The sequence below is a fragment of the Phocoena phocoena genome, chromosome 1 (assembly GCF_963924675.1).
Source record: "Phocoena phocoena chromosome 1, mPhoPho1.1, whole genome shotgun sequence".
NCBI classification, from domain to species: Eukaryota; Metazoa; Chordata; class Mammalia; order Artiodactyla; family Phocoenidae; genus Phocoena; species Phocoena phocoena.
In genome coordinates, this window is record NC_089219.1 from 184639971 (window position 1) to 184661367 (window position 21397).

Sequence of the window (21397 nt, forward strand, 5' to 3'; positions counted from 1 at the left end):
AGAATTGAGAATGCAGTAAAAATGAGGTGATAATGTATGAGAAAATAAACAAGGTGAGGAAGAGAGAGGAGGGAAAGAAAAAGGAGGGAAGGGAGGGAGGGAGGATGGATCAGTTAGTAGTAGAAAACCAAATATACACTAAAGCAGAGGAACGATTATACTTATTTCATTCCCTAATCATATACGATTTGAATTTTCTTCCTAATCAAGAAAAAATAAAGGAAGTTCATATATCAAAAAAAGTACTCTGGGGGCTTCCCTGGTGGTGCAGTGGTTGAGAGTCCGCCTGCCGATGCAGGGGACACGGGTTCGTGACCCGGTCCGGGAAGATCCCACATGTCGCGGAGCGGCTGGGCCCGTGAGCCATGGCCACTGAGCCTGCGTGTCCGGAGCCTGTGCTCCGCAACGGGAGAGGCCACAGCAGTGAGAGGCCCACGTACCACAAAAGAAAAAGTTCTCTGGAATTGTACTGGCATAAATATTATCCTGTGATCCAGTTGAATTCTTAAATTGGTGCGTTCTTTATGCAAATTGGTTAAGAAAAATAATTTGGATATTTTTATATGTTTCACAAGTATTCTTTCCACTTTCACCCCATTACGAGGTCTTCCCATCACAGGGGTCCCCATCTGCCCTTATTCTTCCAGCTCCTCAGTGTAGGACCCTTGCAATCTATCTCAGCGTCCAGAAGCCAAGCATGTGAGCGTGGTCAGGGGTGCTTGTGCAGGAATGTTCTAGGACCGACCGGCCTCACAGATGGTGTGATTTCCTGAGCTAGACTCCCCCCTCGCCAGTGGCCGTCCTCACACTTGACATATTTGGGAAGGGACAGGCTTGTCCCAAGGCAGAGGCCACGCACCTCTCTTCACCGCCCCTAGTCCATCCACAGGGGAGACACCTGCTGACCTTTCATTGGTTTAACTGATCGCAATGGTCACAGGCCCCGTGAGTGTCCACAGAACAATGAGTGACACTTAAGAGACAGAGGGAACCCTCTCCTGGTGGTCCCACAGCAACCCACCACTCAGAAGCGCGCACCCTGATCATAAAGGGATTATGGGAACCCCAACCAAATGTTCTGGAAGCATCTTACCAGAGACAGTGATGGACCTGTGCTCGGGAAGCTGCCTTGTTTTTTCGCTGATGCCTGGTTTCTGTTGACTCCAGTCTCACATCTCCACTCTCTGGCATCTGCCTGAGCGGCTAGAAAGCTCTTTCAGAAGTTTAAAAAGATTTCATTTCACTGACGCATCAATTCTGCACTTCCAGCCTCTCAGGGGGACCCCCTTTGTAGGCTTTAGGAATATCAATGCTGCAACTTTGGGACCAACATTCAACCATACTTCAGGAGGGTGGAAGGAACTTTTTCTCCCTCACCTCCACTCCCACCAAAGACCTTGTCTCCCAGTAACAAAATGCAGGGCATGATTAAAGGCACAGAGGGCAAAACTTGAAAATCCAATGGACCCGGATTCTAATCCAGTTCCCAGTTCTGCCACCAACCAGCACCAAAGTGGAATAATAAAAACAACAATAACGTCGACCTACTGGGTTGTCTTAGCCTTAAGTGAGATAATGGAAGCATAGATAGAGACCTCAGAAATGTTTCTTGGTGATATTATTAGTTAATAGGCCATTCACCATAAATATACAAGGTCCATATCTTACAAGCTGAAAATGCTCAGATGGCCGTTACAGGATAATATGTATTTCCATACACCCAACTGATTTCCTTTCCACCATGACTTTTGTTTTAATCGGAGAAATAAGAACTGTTCTTGATTAGATGATGAGGGATTTGTTTGCTTTGAAACAGTGAAGATAAACAGTTGGTCTGGTCACCTCATACAATCTAAGTTGTATACCTTTTTAAAAAGAGAAATCTCTATCCACAAATGTCATATTCATAGAGTTTAAAATAAAGCTCAGAAAAAGATTTTGCTTTTTTCACCATTACACAATAGACTGGGAGAAAGACAGCATCTCAAGCATCTTTTGTTTGTTTGTTTGTTTTGAGATGTGTTTAATGCTTTGAAGAAGTGTTTCTTTTAAAGTTTAGGAAAGGGAAGCTTCCTTATTTCTTCACAACCAAAGAATAACCACAGCACAGTTCACTCTTGGAAGAACCTCACCGGTTCTGGAGTCATTGTTGCCTTTGGTTACACCCAGACAGATCAGCTCCCAGATTGCTGTTTGTGATCTAATGTCACTCTGGAATTTTAAAAATTATCCCCGATTTTCTCTGTTAATGAAGGCTGAAGGACAACAGATAATCGGGAGATTATCCAAAAATCAAATCTTAAACAGCTATTTCAATCCTCTGCTTCCAAGTTGAGAGCTGTTATGAATACCAGCTGTACCTCAGAGGCGCCGAGTGGTGTGGAGCTGCCCTTGAACTCCATGTGGGTCCAGTCACTGGGCCCCCACGAGGCACAGGGGAAGAGTATCTGGTGTTTTGTCTCATGTACTGAATACTTAAGGCAATGCCCATGAGACACGGCAGACACCACCCAGGACTCCTCCTCGGGGCCGCGGGAGCGACGCCCTGACTGTGGGAATTAGCACAGTGAGCAGGTCGGCGGCTCAGCATCTCCGCCGCTGACCCTGACCCTTACCAGAGCCGCTCTGGGGGATGCCTTGGGTCAGGAATGAACCTTCTCTGCGCTGGAGTTACTTCTCACCAAGGAAATATCACTGGATGAAATGACTAAAGACACTCTACGGCCTGGGCACCGTCCTGCCTCGTGGGAATGACTGTTAAAATACATTTAAAAGATGAGGAAACGGAGGCTTGGAACCTGTTCCTCGTTCCAAGGTCAGCTGGCCAGTGAGAGGTTCACAGATTTAAAATCACCTCTTTTCCCTTTTCCCGGCGGTGGAAATGCAAGGATCAATAATTACCCTAAATAGTCAAGCGTGGCTATAATACAGCCCCAAGAGCGCCAACCTCTGCCGACTCTTAAATTCATGATACCTGGGTGTGGAAAGGTGTGGTCACCACCTATTCATCGTTCCCTTGCTCTGCAGGCTTAGAACTGGGCACAATATTTTCCAGAACAAATATGATCAAATACAAGGTATTGTATTATCAGCGCTATCACTGTCTTAGCAAAACCCACAGACACATCAAGGCAGGCAGGTGGGGTGTGGAGAGCTTCCTTTGCAAAATGTTTCAAGCTCTTAAAAGTTCTCAGTCTCATCTTTCCTGTTACTTTCTCTGCCACATCGTTAAACAAATACAAAACAAATCGGTGATGGATTTTCTGTCTTCCACCTACAAATACATATCCCTAAGCAGTTGGATGAATTATTCACTTATGTCCAAAAAATTGACAAGTATTTGACTTTAATGATCTTGTTAGGTAATCAGTTTCCCTTCCCCCTTAGTTCTCACCCCAAAGACCTCTCTTTTCTTTTTACAGTCAAATGATTCAAAGTAAGTCTTGGTTCAGCCGAATGATTTATTTTTCCCCCCTTCGTTCAACCTCTGATCTTATTGAGCGGAATTTTAATAAGCTGAGGAAAATGATGTACGATAAGTAACAAGTGTATCTAGCTCTTAAAGAGTAGTTTTATTTTAACACTACAAACTAAAAGAAGAAGCCAAACAAAAAAACCTTGGATGTTTAGAACAGACGTATACAAATAACAGCTCTCATATGGGCCTGCAGTTGCAAGCATTTTCCTGACTGTGATGTTACTTTTTAGTACAAGTGGAAACAACGTGCGAAGTACAAGAAACCGCACTAATTCAACTTGGCAACAGAAAGCCGAATTCACGTGTAATTAAAGAAATGCAATTTTAGTGATCTCACCCCAATGCTTTTTCCAAAATAATAGAGTTATCACAGTGGGGTACAATTAAAAGAAGATTGGGGACATCAGATGCAGCATTAAAAACTTCCCAATTCTGACAGGTTTTCCACCCAATCCTATCATTCATCCATGGTGTGTCTTTCTCAGAAGGCTGGTGCCCGGCCTGCCAGGAGTGTTGGGGGAGGGGAGATAAAATAGATGAAAAGGCTTTGATAAAAGTTCAAAGAACTAAACACGTTTCATTCTCAGAAATTGTAAGACACGCTAAGCCCGTATTTCATAAAATCCCTTACAAAAGGCCTTTAACAGTGAAAAAAATGGATTTTAAAATAGATGACACATAAACAGTACTTTTAATTCCTTGAATTTCTGATTCTGCTGCTGGTTTCAGATAGAGTTGATTTCCCCGGAGTTAGATATTCACACTGTGACTCAGAAAGGCATTCTTTAAACTTCGGATCAAAAATAAAACGCAACTTGCATAGAGCTCAAGTAGCTGAGTGTTATGCACCAACCACAGACAGTGCTGGAGTTTCCCATAGTCTATTTCTTGCCGTTTGGGAGGCAAAATTCCTTACCTTGTTACACATTCTTGTATCGACTTAACTGTAATGTGTTTCCTTCTTTTAAAATAACCAAGACTTACTCTTTCAAATGATGCGTGTGTTACATTCACGTCTTGGTTTCTGTTGAAATGAGTGGGATGAGAAGTGGTGCACCGGGTGTTGTGTTGGATTCTTTCACATCTAATCACAGCTGCCACTGGGCGGGAAGTATGAGAGCCAAGTCACAGCAGTGATATCCCCGGGGCCCTATCACCCAGGGAATCGGGTCAGGAGCACAGCTGGATGGTGGAGACACATCTGTGTCTTTCTGGCACCAGACAGACCTACCGTCTGGTGGCCTTGGTACCAGAGAAGATTCCTTGAGGTTCCTGCCCAATCTGCTACAGGCCCTGAGGTCTGAGTAATACAAGCGATACAGTATAAACTGGTTATTTGGGGGAGATTGTCGAATGCCTTTTTTTTTTTTTGACATTTCCACCCACTCTTTAGTTGGAAGGAAACTTCTCCCTCTTCTCCCCCGCTCCCCCGGACCCTCGGCCCTTCTCATCCCTGGCCCTTTCCATCCCTCGCCACCTCCCAGGCCTAGAAGACAGAGAAAACAGGCTGGAACCAGCCTTGTGTGTAGAACAAGCTGCCCCTGGCAATGCAATTGCGCTGGTGCCTGTGGACTAACAAGAGCCCTTTAAAGAAAAGGATTTCTGGGCTTCCCTGGTGGCGCAGTGGTTGAGAGTCCGCCTGCCGATGCAGGGGACGCGGGTTCGTGCCCCAGTCCGGGAAGATCCCACATGCCGTGGAGCGGCTGGGCCCGTGAGCCGTGGCCGCTGAGCCTGCGCGTCCGCAACGGGAGAGGCCACAACAGTGAGAGGCCCGCGTACGGCCGGGGGGAAAAAAAAAAAAAAAAAGGATTTCTTTCAAATGCTGAATTATGCAGGAGTGTTGATTGTATGGGTAGAAATAGCTAGAAGATTACATCTTCTGTCTTCCGGACTATGGCTCTGTCATGGAAAAATGTTTGAAGTCAACTGTGTATTGCGAATACAGTACCTTGTTTACTAGATGTACATTTGTATTCTCAAATGTTACCCTTTCTTTTTTCTCTTAGAAATAATCTCTCCCAGAGTCCGTAGGAAAGTCGTACAACACTAACCAAAGCTGAGTACGTCGGACTGAGTTGGGCTGTTTGTCACTCATTCTGCCACAAAATAATATTTTAACTGGCTCAGCTAACATGGGATCCAAGTTCGTAAAAGTTTGAAATCAAATAATTGAATGCAAATACGGTCTTCATCCCAAAGACGATAAGAATGCCTTTAAGCTAATATTTTTAACAAGAACGGTTGGACAGCCTCTCTTGTAAATTTTATCATACCTGAGGCACTTTTCCTCATTCGATTAGCTGGAAAGCTGAATATATCCTGAGGCAAACCAGACATGGAGGCCAGGCTAAATTCAACAACTGGAGCTTAAGTTTGGCTTAATATATCCCCACTTGCATCTGCCTGTTTAATTCTCTTTCATATGATAACGTTGGTTTATTCATAGGCCTGACTTGCCTATGAACAAACTGAAGCCCGTACCTTATTCGAAGAGAATAAGATAGCTTGGCCAAGACTGCAGACTTTTCCTGAGTGGAAATCAAAAATGCAAACGTATGATTCAAAAACTGTTTCAGGACGTGACTACGAGAGTGGGGTGCGGAGCTTTTCTCTGAAGAAGGACAGCTTTTTATGCATGTGGACATTTCCTATTCTGAGGGGACAGATGGTCTTTATAACAAGATAAGGACCCAGGCTCCCAAGGCCGGCCGGCCAGGGCAGCTGCAACTCGAAATGCTACCTATTTTATCAAAACGTTGTATGTATTTGCCCTTCGTATTAAGTCTGTTTGACAGACAGCTTTATTTGAAATTTAGGGGGAGACCGGGAAATTGTCTGATCCTGTGCCCCTTTAAATTCTGTTTCCTGGTTCAAAATACTCCATCGATTCCCAGCCAGAGACCTTTTTTTTTTTTTTTTTTCCCTTTCATTCTCCGTGCATTTTTATGTGGCTTTCAGTATCAAGTGACATGTAGAGGTTGATAAAACTTACAATCTGTTTCAATTCTTGATCTTAAAACCCCTGTAGTATAGCCTTCCTTCCCCATCTGTATCCCTCGGAATTCTGCAAAACAAATTGCAAATGTATATAGAGAAGGAAAATAATGAATGTCGTATGTCAGCGGTTGGTCCCTGATGTAGCACACAGCCCCCAGATAGACTTTTCTCAACATCTTCAGATTAACCTCCCACTTCACAACATCAAACAAACCAGGTGGTCTTCCTTCTCCTACACATTGAACTCAGTTTCTTCAATTTTGTATCAAATTGTGAAATTATTTTGAGTCAAAAATTCCTCATTGTTTAGAGAGGAATGATAGGAGATGTGGTCTACTGTTATAGCTGAAATTGGTTATGAGTGTAACCAAGTGAGGAACTCTGAAACTGCCTAAGGGTCTAGTAGCTGGGACTTGGGCTCATGCGAGGTGTTCAGTCCATCCTTAGGATGCATATGGTTCATATTCGTGGGACCTTAATTCAAAGTAGCAAGTTTCCTAGGATCTATATTGGGCATCTGGGCCTCCACGAGGATGCCGTCTAGGAGGAAAGGTAGGAAACAGGGACTGTAGGTTCAGGAAGGCCTTCCAGACACAAACAAGGCGAAGATGGATGTGTGTAAATTAATGTGAAAATGTATTCTCTCGTTTAACAAGCGTGAAGGGGGTTCGACTTGGTCCAGGCACCGTGCTAGGCCTGGGGAGGGGTGACCGTTACCAAGGTCGAGATCCCTGTCTTCACAGTTGACAGGTAACCAGGTGACATCCAGCGCCCCCTGTGATGGGCAAACGGAGATGGGCTTGGGGGAGGCTTCCTGGAGGCCGGAATGTCTGTGCCAAGGCTGGGGGACATTGGTCTGAAAATCGGTGCAGGAAAATTAGGAGCTGGGACAGGCTCCCAGAAACCAGGGAATGGAGCGTGTGGTGTTACACACGCAGGTTTGTGATGCCCGCTAGCCATTCAGGCAGGGTGTCCAGGAAGTGGTTGGATCTACAGAACTGAATAAAGCCATACCCTGCAGCCTTGGGCCTGGGGCCTTGAGTGGCAGCAGAGGAAATAAACATTCTACACGCAGAAGGTGCAAAGGAGGCAAGAAACGCCGGCTGCCTTGGCGCTGCAGGCAAAGCACGCAGCCAGAATCCCCGCTGAGACAGTGTCCCTAGAAAGCACAACACACGGTGGAGTTGGTGCTTTTTGTTTACGATTATGAAACAGTTCTGCAGGAAACAAAGTCTGCCGTGAATTTGATAGGGAAGCATAACGGCACGTCAAAGGCCCCCAGAAAAAAGAAGAAGAAAAAGGAAAGAAAGATTTTGCTTTAGGGCCAAGCAGTATTTAACCAAGAAGTGTATTCTTTCATTCATCCCTCACATATTTAGTGAGGGTTTTCTCTGTGCTGTGCACTGGCCTAGATGCTGGGGCTCAGCTGCAAATTAGACCAAGTCCCGACCTTCACAGCTTTCCTTCTTCGTTTTTATTTATTTATTTGGCTGCGTCGGATTTTAGTTGCGGCACGCGGGATCTGTGTTGGGGCACGAGGGCTCTTCGCTGCCGCGCACGGGCTCCTCTCTAGTTGCGGCGTGTGGGTTTTCTCTTCTCTAGTTGTGGCGGGCAGGCTCCAGGGCAAGCGGGCTCCGTAGTTGTGGCATGCGGGCTCTAGTTGAGACACACGAGCTCAGTAGTTGTGGCTCGTGTGCTCAGTAGTTGTGGCATGTGGGCTTAGTTACCCCGCAGCACGTGGGATCTTAGTTCCCTGACCAGGGATCGAACCTGCATCCCCTGCATTGCAAGGTGGATTCTTTCCCACTGGACCACCAGAGAAGTCCCACAGCTTTCCTCCTTGCAAGGACGACAGACAAGTATAACAATTAGACAAATAACCGTATACTGTAAAGTCAGTCAAGCATCAGTAAGAACGTACAGTTTAGGGATGTGAGGGAAGAGGAAACACAAAATGGATAGCGGTCACTCTATGGCATCAGGAATCGGTCCACGGAAGGAATACACAGGTAACCTGGAGGGTGTCGGTGGCCATCTGGTTCTGCAGAGCAGTGGATTCTAGGTGTCTGTTACATTATGTTTAATAACCTACACGTACAGTACATTATTCAATGTTTAATTGAACATAAAATTTCTTTTTTTTTAATTGAAGTATAGTCGATCTACGATGTGTTAGTTTCTGCTGTACAGCAAAGCGACACAGTTATACGTATATACACATTCTTTTTCATACTCTTGTCCATTATGGTTTATCCCAGGACACTGACTGTAGTTCCCTGTGCTGTACGGTAGGACCTTGTTGTTTATCCGTCCTGTATATAATAGCTTACAATGTGCCGACCCCAACCTCCCACTCCACCCCTCCCCCAACGCCCTCCCCCTTGGCAACCACCAGTCTGTTCTCTACAGAACATAAAATTTCTCGCCTTCGCCGCTTTTAAGGGTACAGTTCAGAGGTATTAAGTCCATTGACGTTGTTGTCCAAACAATCTCCCAAACTCTTTCCATTTTGCAAAACTGAAACTCTGTACCCATTAAACTACCCCCATTTCCTGCTCCCCCCAGGCCCTGGCAGGCACCCTTCTGCTTCTGTCTCCATGAATTTGACTGCTCTGGGTACCTTAGATAAGTGAAATCATACAGTATGTGTCTTTTTGTGACTGGCATATTTCACCTGGCATAACGTCCTCAAGGTTCATCCACGACGTCATCCGTGTTGTCCACGTTGTATCAGAACGTCCCTCCTTCTCAAGGCTGCTCACTATTCCATTGTATGTAGAGACCACATTTTGTTTATCTCTTTACCCAGTAATGGGCACTTGGGTGGCTTCCACCTTTTGGCTACCGTGAACTGTGTGTCTATGGACAAACACGGGGCACGCATAGGTCTTGCACACGTGGCGTATATTTTTAAGGCAGAGTCGGGAGCCAGAGTGATCTGATAGTGGGGCAGCACTGTTTTAGAAATGGTTCTCCACAGAGGCTTCTCCAAGGGGCTGATGTGTGAGCAGAGTTTCGGGTGACGTGTGGGAGACAGCCCCACACGATCGGGAAGAACCATCCCGAATGCAGGAACAGCAAGTGTGAGGTCCTAAGGCCGAAACGAACAAGAGGACCGCTGTGTCCAGAGAGGAGCCCGGCAGAGATGTGGTCTCAGCGTTAGACTGGGGCAAGGATGTCCGACTTATCCTGAGAAGGACATGTCTGTAAACTCACGGAACAGTGTTTTGTTCGACGCATTTAAGTGACGCTGTTTGTATCCAATCTAATCTGTAGACTTCCGGAAAGGGTGCCTGACCCGTGTCAGCACCCAGAGGCAGCTTTGCAGCTTCTGCAAGCTTTGTCCTCAAGTCCATGCAAAAGCTACACCCTTCCTTGTAAAGGGGGGCGCTGCTAGGACTTAAATGAATTCAGGTACCATTTTCCTGTGGCACGGTGTGTCCGATCATGGCTCCATACTAAACAGAGTTTGAAATAATTTGTAATTCGGGCCAAAAACCATCTTGGAGAATTGAAGTCCTATCCAGACCGTTGAGTGAAAACGCAGGTGATGGAGTGGGTGCGGAGCGATGCTTGTCCCTACTTGTTTGTTGGCGACACCAATCCAGCACCTTCCTTCCAAAATCTGGGCTCATAATCACGCAGTTGTAGACTCAGAGCTGGGTGAGAAGAGATCATCAAGTCCAGCCCTTGCCCTTCACAGGCCAGGAAACTTGAGGCCCCAAAGAGTGACATGCTCGCAATCTCACAGTTGGAGACAGAATCAGAACTAGAAATCACGACATTTGATTAGTGAGGAATGTTCTTCTCCTTTGGGAGGACAACCACTGCCCCTTGGGGGTGACATATTATGAACGCAAAACTGACAAAAGGGCAGGCCCACTGCGGGTGACATTCTTTATGCAATGGTATTTCCTGAGCCTGTACTTTTCGGCAACCATGTGAGGCACTGCCTTAGTAGCCTTTTGTCCAGTGTCATATGTGTTTGGGGAAATTGGGCTTCAAAATTAAGAAAACATGGTGGAATATCTTTAACTGAAACTTAAGCCTTGGCCATGTTTTCCTGAATACTCATTGTGATTGAGGATAGGATAAACTTGCAAGTAATCCCTCTACCTTCCATTAATTTTGGAAAACCGCAACATCAGAGATTCTGTTTTGTCCATGCAACTTCATGGCAGGAAAACGATCACATTGCTGTGTAGAAAGGTTACCTTCCAGGTGCGTATTGGAAGCAAACAAAATCTCCAGATTTTATCAGTAAAACTATAAGAAACATAAGGCCCCGTGAGTATACAATGCTTGTACACTTCTTAAAGTTTATTCATATTTAAGGTATCATTTTACTCTTCAGCGATCCTAAGAATTATTTCCCCATTTTGCAGATGGAAAAACTGGCTCAGAGGGGACTGAGTGACTTGCTTGAAACTAGATTAGACCACCATTCCTGTCAAAAATCAAGTGGCTTTCAGACTTTTTAAATTGATGAAACCCTCTTTTCTAAATATAAAGCAGGTTAGAATGGAGAAAGTTACTTCGTAGTCCCGGCACCTCCACAACCCCGGTGGCAGGGGCTGGGCTCGGGCGTGCCCAGAAAAGGCCCCCTGGAGGGCGCCTATGACCCTGGGCTCTACTCAATGTCAGCTGTGACTATTTTTAACCATGATCTGTGGCATTAAGACGATTACGGTGTGTAATACGTCAATATAAGTGTCAGGAGTATGTTATTTCATTCAAATTCTCTGAAAATTTCATTCAGGGATTATGAGACCCTTTAGAAACTGAACTATTGGACCAACCAGCACACCCCTTTCTCCAACCCCCGCAGGTGGCAGGAACCTGTGGGCTGTGACGTGGGGGGAAAGCTCTGGGACTGGGATGTCCCGAGCCCTTTGGGGCTCAGGTCCCACCTCTGTGATCTCGTGGGGCAGAGCCCAGGGGTTTCGAGGGAGACACCAATTCCAGCTCAGGACATGTGTGACTCACTGAACCCCTCTCAGCCTGTTTCCTTCCCTGGAAAATGAGGATCATACCTTCCCTGTAAGATTTTTAACAGTATTAAATGAGATATGTAAAAAAAATCCTGTGCACGTTGACAAGCACTTGCTAAATGTCAGCCGTTCCCCCATTCTCTGGGTGTGTCCTTAACTTAGAGATCGTGGAAAAGCTGTTTAATCTCTCTGAGTCTAAATCTCATAACACCTGTAATGCCTTCTCAAGAAAGAATCCTTGGCAAGTTGGCTGTGTCCAGAATCCCACCACTGACCCCTTCTCTGTCCACACGATCCCACCGACTCCGGGGGTTTCATCCATCACCTGTCCGCTGACGGCTCCCAGATCTGGACACCAGGCCTGCCTCTCTGCTGCGTCTAGACCTGTATCTCCAGCCGTCTCCCCTACATCCCTAGGGAATGTCCCACATGCTCCTTAAACTCACCATGGCTGCCCCTCCAATCTGCTCCAACTCCTGCTGGAGGGATGGCCACCACCTGCCTGCCTGCCTGGTGTCATCCGGGACCTTTGCTCGCGATTAATCCGGGGCCAGCAAGCTCTGTTGAGTCGCCCATCTTGATGCCTTTCAAGTCCATCCCCACCCCCATGGCCACCGCGCTTGCCACCTGTATTCCTGCGACAGCCTCTCCACACACCTGCTCTTTCTGACTCAGAGAGCTGACCGCGTCCTTCCTTCTTAAGATCTTGCAATGCTTCTGCACGGCTTCCAGAACAAAATGCAGACTCTGTCTGGTGTGCAGCGCCCTTCACAGTCCTAAACCTTAGGGTCCATCCTTACTTTACACCCTGCTCTCCTCCATGGAAGGTAAGCCGCTTTGCGGGGCTCCAAGGACCCCGTTTCCTGTCTCAGAGGCTTTGTGTGGGGGTCGCTGTCTCCTGCCACCTTTTCCTCCCCGTGTTGCTCAGCTCACCTGTTTCTCAAAACCTCTCAGGTGTCACTTCCCCCAAGAACCCTTCTTGCCCCCAGGCCCTGGGTTAGGTGCCCATCCTGTGTGTGTCAAGGGCATCCACTTCTTGCCTCTGAAGCACTGGACACAGAGATTGTGTCTTTTATTCCTCTAGCTTCAGCACCTGGCACAGGGCTCTTTGAATGAATGAATGAGTGAATTCATAGATTGTGTATACATAAGGTATGAAAGAATAAGTGAAGCATAGTAGCATGTTTTGTAACTTATGAAGCACCAACCAGTTGGAAGGGCTTCTTTCTACATACAGAAATAATACGCATGCTGTACGTCCACATTTTTACACACAGTTCCTGTCAAAGAGTTGCATTTTCTTGTTAGTAATTTATATATGAAGACGTTGAATTGTATGTTCTGGTCGCTAAAAACAGCTCTTGGCTAATAATCATACACGTGTGCACACATATACACACACACACATTTATGTAAAGGAAAGAGCCAGCATGTTGCTATCCGGAAGTTCCTACAAAATTATTTATACAGGGCTTCCCTGGTGGCGCAGTGGTTGAGAGTCTGCGTGCCGATGCAGGGGACACGGGTTCGTGTCCCGGTCCGGGAAGATCCCACATGCCGCGGAGCGGCTGGGCCCGTGAGCCATGGCCGCTGAGCCTGCACGTCCGGAGCCTGTGCTCCGCAACGGGAGAGGCCACAACAGTGAGAGGCCCGCGTACCGCAAAAAAAAAAAAAAGAAAAATTATTTATACAAATTATTTAAATATAGCCCTTTAAAAATAATTTTAAAATGAATTCCTTATAGAAAATTCATTTCCTTTCTCCTTTGCTGGCTTATCAAAGGAAAGGATCTTCTGAGGACAAATTGTGAGCCAGTTTACAGATGTCACCCCTCCAAAAGCCACAGGGGAAAGAAGTGTCCTCCGGGTGCAGAATGGTGCCTCTTTTCCCCACTTTTGTATCTTTGAAAGGACAGGATGAGATTTTTTTTCCCCACGTGTGGAAAGTGACCAAAGATAATTATATTCTTGGGCCATTTGAGTCTCCCGGACCCCCAGCCTCCTCGCTCGGCAAAGGACCAGTCTCTGAAAAGCGTGTGCTGACCGGGAGGATTTACAGCCTATGCCACATGGCAGGTACCAGGGAGATAGAAATCAGTATCTTCATCGTCAGAAAGAGCCTGAATGCCACGTAATGACCGAAAAGCCAGCTGTAATATATTCAAGAAGACCTAAGGGTTTACTTTCCACTAAGCATGGAAAGAAAATCTGAGTACCCCACTGTGAGCTTATCGTAATGCTGCCTCACATAAAAAGTTGGTAATTAGTCCCTGAGTGAATAAAGTAGAATAGATGATAAGACATTGATACTTAGAGGAGAAGCTCAAAATGATTTTGCCAGTCATCAAAATTTAAAGGCGCTGGAGAAAGGGTTGGATGCCTCTGTCTGTTTACATACTGTTTCCACCAGAATCTGTAATGATAGGGTTCATTAACTTGCGTTTCTAAATTGTATTAAGATGAAGTTTACATAAACGTCAAAGAAAAACGTAGTGTGCCCGAACGTGGGAGACTTTGGGATGAAGCACCACAGAAGAACTGGGGGGGAATAGTTCATTCACGAATTTCCTGTGTTATGGACTCCTGGTAAGGGGTGAGCTAAGACTCCCAAACACGCCAGCACCCATTCATTAGAGGAGGGCTTGGTTGGTAGGGGAGTACCCCAGATGAAATGGTGAAGGTTTTAAATGTATTTCATGTTTAGTTTTTCAGGAAAGGGCATTGAGTAGCATCAAAAGGAATTCTATGAGCATTGTGGGAGCACGTTTAAATTTCTGGACTCTTCCTAAAAAGTACCTACAAGTGAGCTACGTGAAAGAGAAAATTCCAAGTCTTCCGAGAGGTGGTGGCATCTGTGTTTAGGCACTTCTCCATTGGCTTTTTTTTTTTTTTAATTCACAATTTTTAAAGGTTATATTCCATTTATAGTTATTATAAGATATTGGCTATATTCCTTGTGTTGTACGTTGTATCCTTGTAGCTTATTTATTTTGTACGTAGGAGTTTGTACCTCTTAATTCCCAGCCCCGATCCTGCCCCTCCCCCTTCCCTCTCCCCACTAGTAAACCACTAGTTTGTTCTCTGTATCTGTGAGTCTGTTTCTTTTTTGTTATATTAACGTTCACTAGTTTGTTGTAGTTTGTAGATTCCACATATAAGTGATATCATTACAGTATTTGTCTTTCTCTGCCGGACATGTTTCATTTAGCATAATACCCTTCACGTCCATCCACGTTGTTGCAAATAGCAGGATTTTATTCTTTTTTATGGCTGAGTAATATTCCATTGTGTATGTGTACCACGTTTTCTTTATCCGTTCGTCTATTGCTGGGTGCTTAGGTTGCTTCCATATTTGGGCCATTGTAAATAATGCTGCTCTGAACATTGAGGTGTATGTATCTTTTCGAATTATTGTTTTCATTTTTTTTCAGATATATACCCAGGAGTGGAATTTCTGGGTCATGCAATATAGTTCCAGTTTTCGTTTTTTGAGAAATCTCCATACTGTTTTCCACAGTGGCCACACCAATTTACATTCCCCATAGTGGAAAAACCAAGGTCTGCCTGTCAGACCGAAAATGAAAGACACTCGGGAACCCAGGGGCTCACAAAAGAATTCACCACAGGATTCTTTGAACAGAACACACTATTACATATTTAAAATATTTCAGGGAGAGGTCTATTGTATAAATCAGTTTTCGAAAGCTGCTCTCAAATTAGAAAAAGAAAGGAGATAGACTTATAAGATACGTAACGGCTATAAGATACGTAACAGCTAATGTAATAGGTCATTTTATAACCAATCAACCTTGGGCAAATACACCACTGATATAAAGCAAACATTAATCGGAGAAATCCCTGGGGAAGCCTTGACTAAAACATGTAATATACAACGTCACCGGAAGATGCTGGCAGTGTACGTAGGGAAAGGGACGATTAATAAAGGAGGGCAAGATGCAGTGAGAGAGACAGGAGCTGAAAGAGATAAGCCAGAGCAATGATCCAGGAACTTCTTGGTCGGTGAATGAGAGTAATTCAATCAAAATCTTTTTCTTTCTTTCCTTCCTTTTTTGGGGGGCCCGTGCCGCGTGGCTTGTGGGATCTTAGCCCCCGACCAGGGATTGAACCCACGCCCCCTACAGTGGAAGGGCGGAGTCTTAACCACTGCACCACCAGGGAAATCCCTCTTTCTTTTTTTGACCTTGTAGCTTACATATCAGAATCATTGCCACTAAATTACAAATTGCCTTTACAGACATGGAAAACAAAATAGACATTCAGTTAGTAAGTGCCTTTGGGGCAGCTAGCAGCATAACTTTTTTGGTGTTTAACGGTAAACACATTAAAAACACAGTATTTTCTTTCAGAAGGAAAATTGCGTGTATTTTTAAACTTTGGGGAGAAAGGTGGCAGTTTGGACCAGTATTCACAGAAATTATCCAGCAAATGCTGATCTGAAGATTTTAATGATTATATGTACTAATAGTAAGTGAATAAGCCAGAACTTATGATCCATCCTTTGTTTTATGTTTGTTAGCAGTTGTCTGTTTTTGTTTTTTTTTCTTAACAGAATCCCATAATTTATCACAGAAGGTTGAACCTCATTCTCAAAAAATACATTTATCAAAAAAAGAAGGTTTCAAAAACAACTTTCTGAAAAGACTATTATTCGTTTATCTTGCATTTCATTCCGTGCAGATTCCTCCCCTATAAACTTCTGTGACTATTGCTAGCTTTTCTTGCTGTGAGAATATCTTTCATTGTAGCATAAAATAGTGCGCTCCGTTTCGATTGTTTTCCTATGACTGTGTTAAAATCACTGTAACACTGGAAGTAGCTTGTTTGGTTTTGTTTTTTTTTTTCAACTTCTTAATGGTAAATAAAAGAGAAAACTAAATTTTTCCTTACGTTTCATGTTTAAGTTTAAATGTTTTCTTTAGGTTGAGTGGAGGGTAAAGGGAAACAAGGCTAAGAAGTTGGTCAGAATTCAGATGAACTGTTTTTGCATTACCCGTTCTCTGCTGTGAAGCTTTAGGAAGGACTGATGTCTGTAAGGAGAGGGTGAGCCTCTGAAAGTATAAGAGCATGGCATTTTTCTGTCATCTGGCCGGGTATAGCGTAGTCAAGGTACTTCCAGCTGTTTACATTTTGTAATTTTGAACCAAATATAACTAATATTTCTAAGTATTTGAAATAACTTAAAATAACTTTTAAGACATTTTAGATGAGATAGATGGAAACTGCTTTACTAACTGTCAGGTGCCACCTGGGTACACCGTCCAGTGGGTAACAATTTAAATGCCAGTTTCAATGCCACAGGAAGGCGTGAGCTCGTAGCGTAGCATTTGTCTGTCTGTACATCTCATTAATAAATAATCAAACACTTCTGATTCTCCCATCGTACTTTGACATAGATGTGATCCCGAATGCTCACACTATGTCGGTACTAATTCCCCACTGTTTTTAATTTGGGCCAGAGGTTTGGGGACGGAAAGGGGGAAGCATGTTTCATGCAAAGTTACGGCTCAAAATGTAAACACTGAAATCATCCTGGACACATTCCAGCGGCAAATGTAAGTCAGCCTATTGTAACAGCTTTTAGAGATACCAAAATGGACCCGCACATACATACAGGCTAAGCTTAACGATACATGGAGCCGAAAATATTGGATAAGAGTTATTTTGGTAACTCTTAACTGAGTTTAGCACATTTAACCTTTTAGTCATAGTATTATGTGGTTTTCTATAGAATCGTTCTTATTTATTTTTCTCCAATTAGAAAATAAAGCGGGGGGAGGGGTGGATGCATCTGTTTACCTTCTTAGCATGGATGTCTGTAAACACACACACATATCCATGCGTTTCTTCCAGAGGCTTCTATATACACATTGTGTAAAAGTTGTAGTTAACATAAATAAACTCCACAAGAGAAATTCCACCACCACCGTTTTCCCTTGCTCATTGTCTGTGTGTGTGTGTGTCGGTCTGTCTTTTGACTCTCTTTCCCCCTATTCAGCATTTATGAGGACCTATAAGGCAGAGCATCTCCAGGAGTTAGGCTGGGTGCATTGCCTGCATCCGTCTCCTCTGTGTGAGCGACTCATGTCCAGAAGGAAGAGAAAAGTGAAGTATCAGACTTTAGAAACCACATTGAGGTTAAAGGGTGCCGGCCGTCCTGGCTTGAATTCTGCCTAAAGGACAAGCCTTTCATTTGATAAAGATCATTAGTCACTGAGACATATATTTTAGAGCGTTCCCAGCAGCGACTGTTCCTCTGGCAGTCACTGGAGTGTACAGATGGTTCATTAGCATAGGCTAGACAAGTCAAAGGCTTTCAGAATCATTTAGAAAATGTCAAACAGAAACAAGAACCCTGTCACTTTTTATTAGAATTAACTACATCATACCCTGGACACAGATTTCACCTTGGGTCAGAAAAATTAATACAGAATTCTATGAATTGTGTCATATACGGGGTTAAGATAGGTCTTCCTAGAGGGACTCATTTGCTGGCAATATATTATGATCTCTCTGCTTTAGGAATCCTTAAACCTTTCCTTTTGTGAGATATGAAAAGAATTGACCTTGCTCAGAATCCGTTGGTGTCTAGTTGATTTGGAGGTGTAGGCAGAATTTCAACAAGACATTCTTCTAAAGCTCTTTTGTGATCGTTTTTCCCGGGAAGCTTGGTGAGTGGGGCTGACTGAATATCGAGCATTGTAGCAAGTCTGCTTTATGTCAGGAGGAAAATACCTCCTTTAACTGAACACACTGCTGGGGTAAACAGGAATTAAAACATCATCGAATTATTGTGGGGTTTTTGTTTTTTTTTTTTTTTTAAATCCAGATGTCAAAAACCTGGAGAACTTCCAGCTGGTCGAAGGTGTCCAGGAGCAAGTTAACGCGGCCCTGCTGGACTATACAATGTGCAACTACCCGCAGCAAACAGAGAAATTCGGGCAGCTGCTACTCCGACTACCTGAAATCCGGGCCATCAGCGTGCAGGCCGAGGAATACCTCTACTACAAGCACCTGAACGGGGATGTCCCCTACAACAACCTGCTGATTGAAATGTTGCATGCAAAACGGGCTTAGTTACAGCCCCTAGGAGCGCGGCTTCCAAAACCCAAAGAGATTGGTGGGGGGAAAGAAGAACAGGAAGAAAGGGAAAAAAATAAAATAAAATACTCTGAATGGCTCCAAGCAACGCGAATGAAACACTTGGTTTAAAAGATATTGAATTTAATAAAGCATAATAATCAAATACTTCATAGCCAATAAATGATGGATCCAGGGTATTTGTATTGCAGACTGGGAATCAAAGGCGTCACATCCCCAAAGAATTCCGCATAAAAGACGTTGGAATGGAGTGAATTGAACTCACAGGTGGCTCCCAACACCACATCAGGATGAAAATGGACAGAACAGTTCTTGTATAGTGAAACTGATCTCCGCTGTGAAGAAATCTAGGAACCGATCTGTGTTATCCATTAGGCTTTTGCAGCGGGGGATTTGAGCTTCCAGAATTCCTCCGCGGTAAGGCTGAACTGAAACCATTCTCAAGAGTTCGTCAGCTACACCGATCATAGCCCCTTCCCTCTTCCTTTCCAGGACGCAGCACCTTCTGTCCCGTGATCAAGGAATCTGTACTAAGGACTAGCGCTCAGCCACACCCACTAGTAGCTCCACCAAATCATGAAAAGCCTAATCTTCAATGTCTGTGTCTTAGACCTGCAAACAGCTATTAAGAACAGTCTATGAATACGTTAGCTTGCCATTTTGGCTATGTTCTGGTTTGTTTTGTCATGTGTTCATGTTTAAAAAAAAAAAAGCAGGCAGTATCCCTCTTCTGATCTTATATAAGGCATTAATTAATATTAAGGGCAACGAGTACAAACTTCGAAAGCTTTAGCTCTAGCATTGTAGGATTTCATAAAAATTTCCAGCAGAAAGGCTTGTTAGACTACATCAGCCTTTTTAACCATCAAGGTTTGTAGCTCATTAAAAAATACAACATGAAGTGTATTTTGCTGGGATGTCAAGTAGTCACAGTTCTAAATAGTTCAAAACAAAACTGAAGCATGTTAAGCCACGCAAAATAAAGGAAGGGATGCGCAGATAAATTGACTCGTTGCAATTGATCATCCCCTAAACGCAGAGAGGAAACGGTGATCTTTACGTATGGCCCGGAAAGATAGTAAAGCGATTCAAATCTTCCCCAAAAGGGAAGGGAAGAGAGTGATACTGACCTTTCTAAGTCTAAAAGTCTGCTGTTGAACAAATTGGAGGACAGAGAATTGCAAAACAAACTCTCCAAACGATGCTCTCAGTATTATTAACAGGCGATGCCACAGATACAGAAGTCTTGCCTTACTTCACAATTCTCAAAGGTAGCTGTGCAGATGTGGATCAACATTTGTTTAAAATAAAGTATTAATACTTTAAAGTCAAATAAAATTAGAGTGTTTACATTCTTTAGGTCCTCTAGGGGGAGGGGGGAACGTGTGATACGACAGAAGAGCTAAAGCAGTAATTACCTTAATGTTATTTTTCTGATTGGTAATTATTTTTAACAGTACTTAGTTATTATATGTCGTGAGACACTAAAATCAAAAACGGGAATCTCATTTAGACTTTAATTTTTTTTTGAGATTATCGGCGGCAAAATCACTTGTAGAAACTGTAAAAAAAATGAAAGTTATCTCCTAGTCCCTTAATTTTTTCATAAATGTTTCTGGCTTTTGAATAGTTTATTTATATTGTATATCATAGTTTCAGCTGTAGACAATTATAATGCTAATTTATTGTTCCTTGGTTTCGCCTTTGTCTAAGAGAGCCAAGACTGAAGAAACCAAATATATGTGTTTATTGTAGCATGTCAAGTTAGCGGAACATAGTTCAGAGACAGAGAGGGGTCTTAATGAATTAAAATCATTCGCTTGATTAAATGTCTGTAAATCTTCATAATTCTTACTGTAGTTTATTTAATATCTATTGTAAATTATGTGACTTGTAACCTCCTCTGTTTTCAAGTAAATTTAACAAGGGTGGAGTCTTACCTGGTTTTTCTTTCCAAGCGTTGTAAGTTGTATACCAAAGATATTAGTTATTACTTCTGTGTGTACAAAGAGGATTATTTTATTATTTTTATTAATCACCTCTAATACGCGTCCATGCGAAGGGTAGCCATCAGCTAAGCCGGGCGTCCACGGCCCCTCGTGCAAAGCTTGGTCACCCGTGTCATCTCCGTGGCTCAGAGGACAACGGAAAAACAGAGTCCCTATCCAAAGCAGTAAATGAAACAGCGGCATCTTTGCTCTCCCCAGTTAAAAGCCAGGTCGGAGGGGAAGAGTGTCAACAGTTAACGAAATGGTTCCATCAATGGGTGTGGAACGTGGGTGGAAGCAATTTCGAGATTTGGGGGATAGTTATTCGGAGGGTCCTTAACATTGCAAAAAAATTGTAAAAAACAGATACATTGATGCCAAAAGTCCAGGTTTTATTTGAAATAGACAGTATTCCCCACTGACTATTAACACCCAAAAAATGTCACATATTGGTATGCTGTTGACCTAGTAAATTACACCATGAGAACAGCTAGAAAGAGGGGCAACACGGAGATTACAGCCACGCCGCTGGTGCCATTAAAGGCAGAAGCTGATAAACAAGAATGCCAGCCGCTTGGCGTCCGTGGCCCATGCAAAGCACGCGAGCGGATTTTCTCTAGTGTCCATCGTTAAGTGGCTTACAACCAGACATCGACTTAGCAACTGCTTTATCAACTACGGGATCTATTAGTAAAAGCAGACTCAAATACGAAGGTTTGGGGCTTGGCCTGGTTTATTATCGTTAGTCTATGTTTATAAACAGCAAGTCTGTCACGTCTGAATATTTGTCTTACGGATCTTCTGCTGCTCCCCTGGATCTGAACC

The 21397-nt window shown here is 43.8% G+C and overlaps 1 protein-coding gene across 1 annotated transcript in view; it reads left to right on the forward strand.

The window, feature by feature from the left end:
• NR5A2 (nuclear receptor subfamily 5 group A member 2) overlaps window positions 1–18560 on the forward strand; it is a 125314-nt gene extending 106754 nt beyond the window's left edge. The window contains 1 exon segment of the mRNA XM_065872773.1: window positions 18313–18560. Coding sequence (XP_065728845.1) covers window positions 18313–18560 — 248 coding nt within the window.
• The last annotated feature ends 2837 nt before the right edge of the window (window positions 18561–21397 follow it).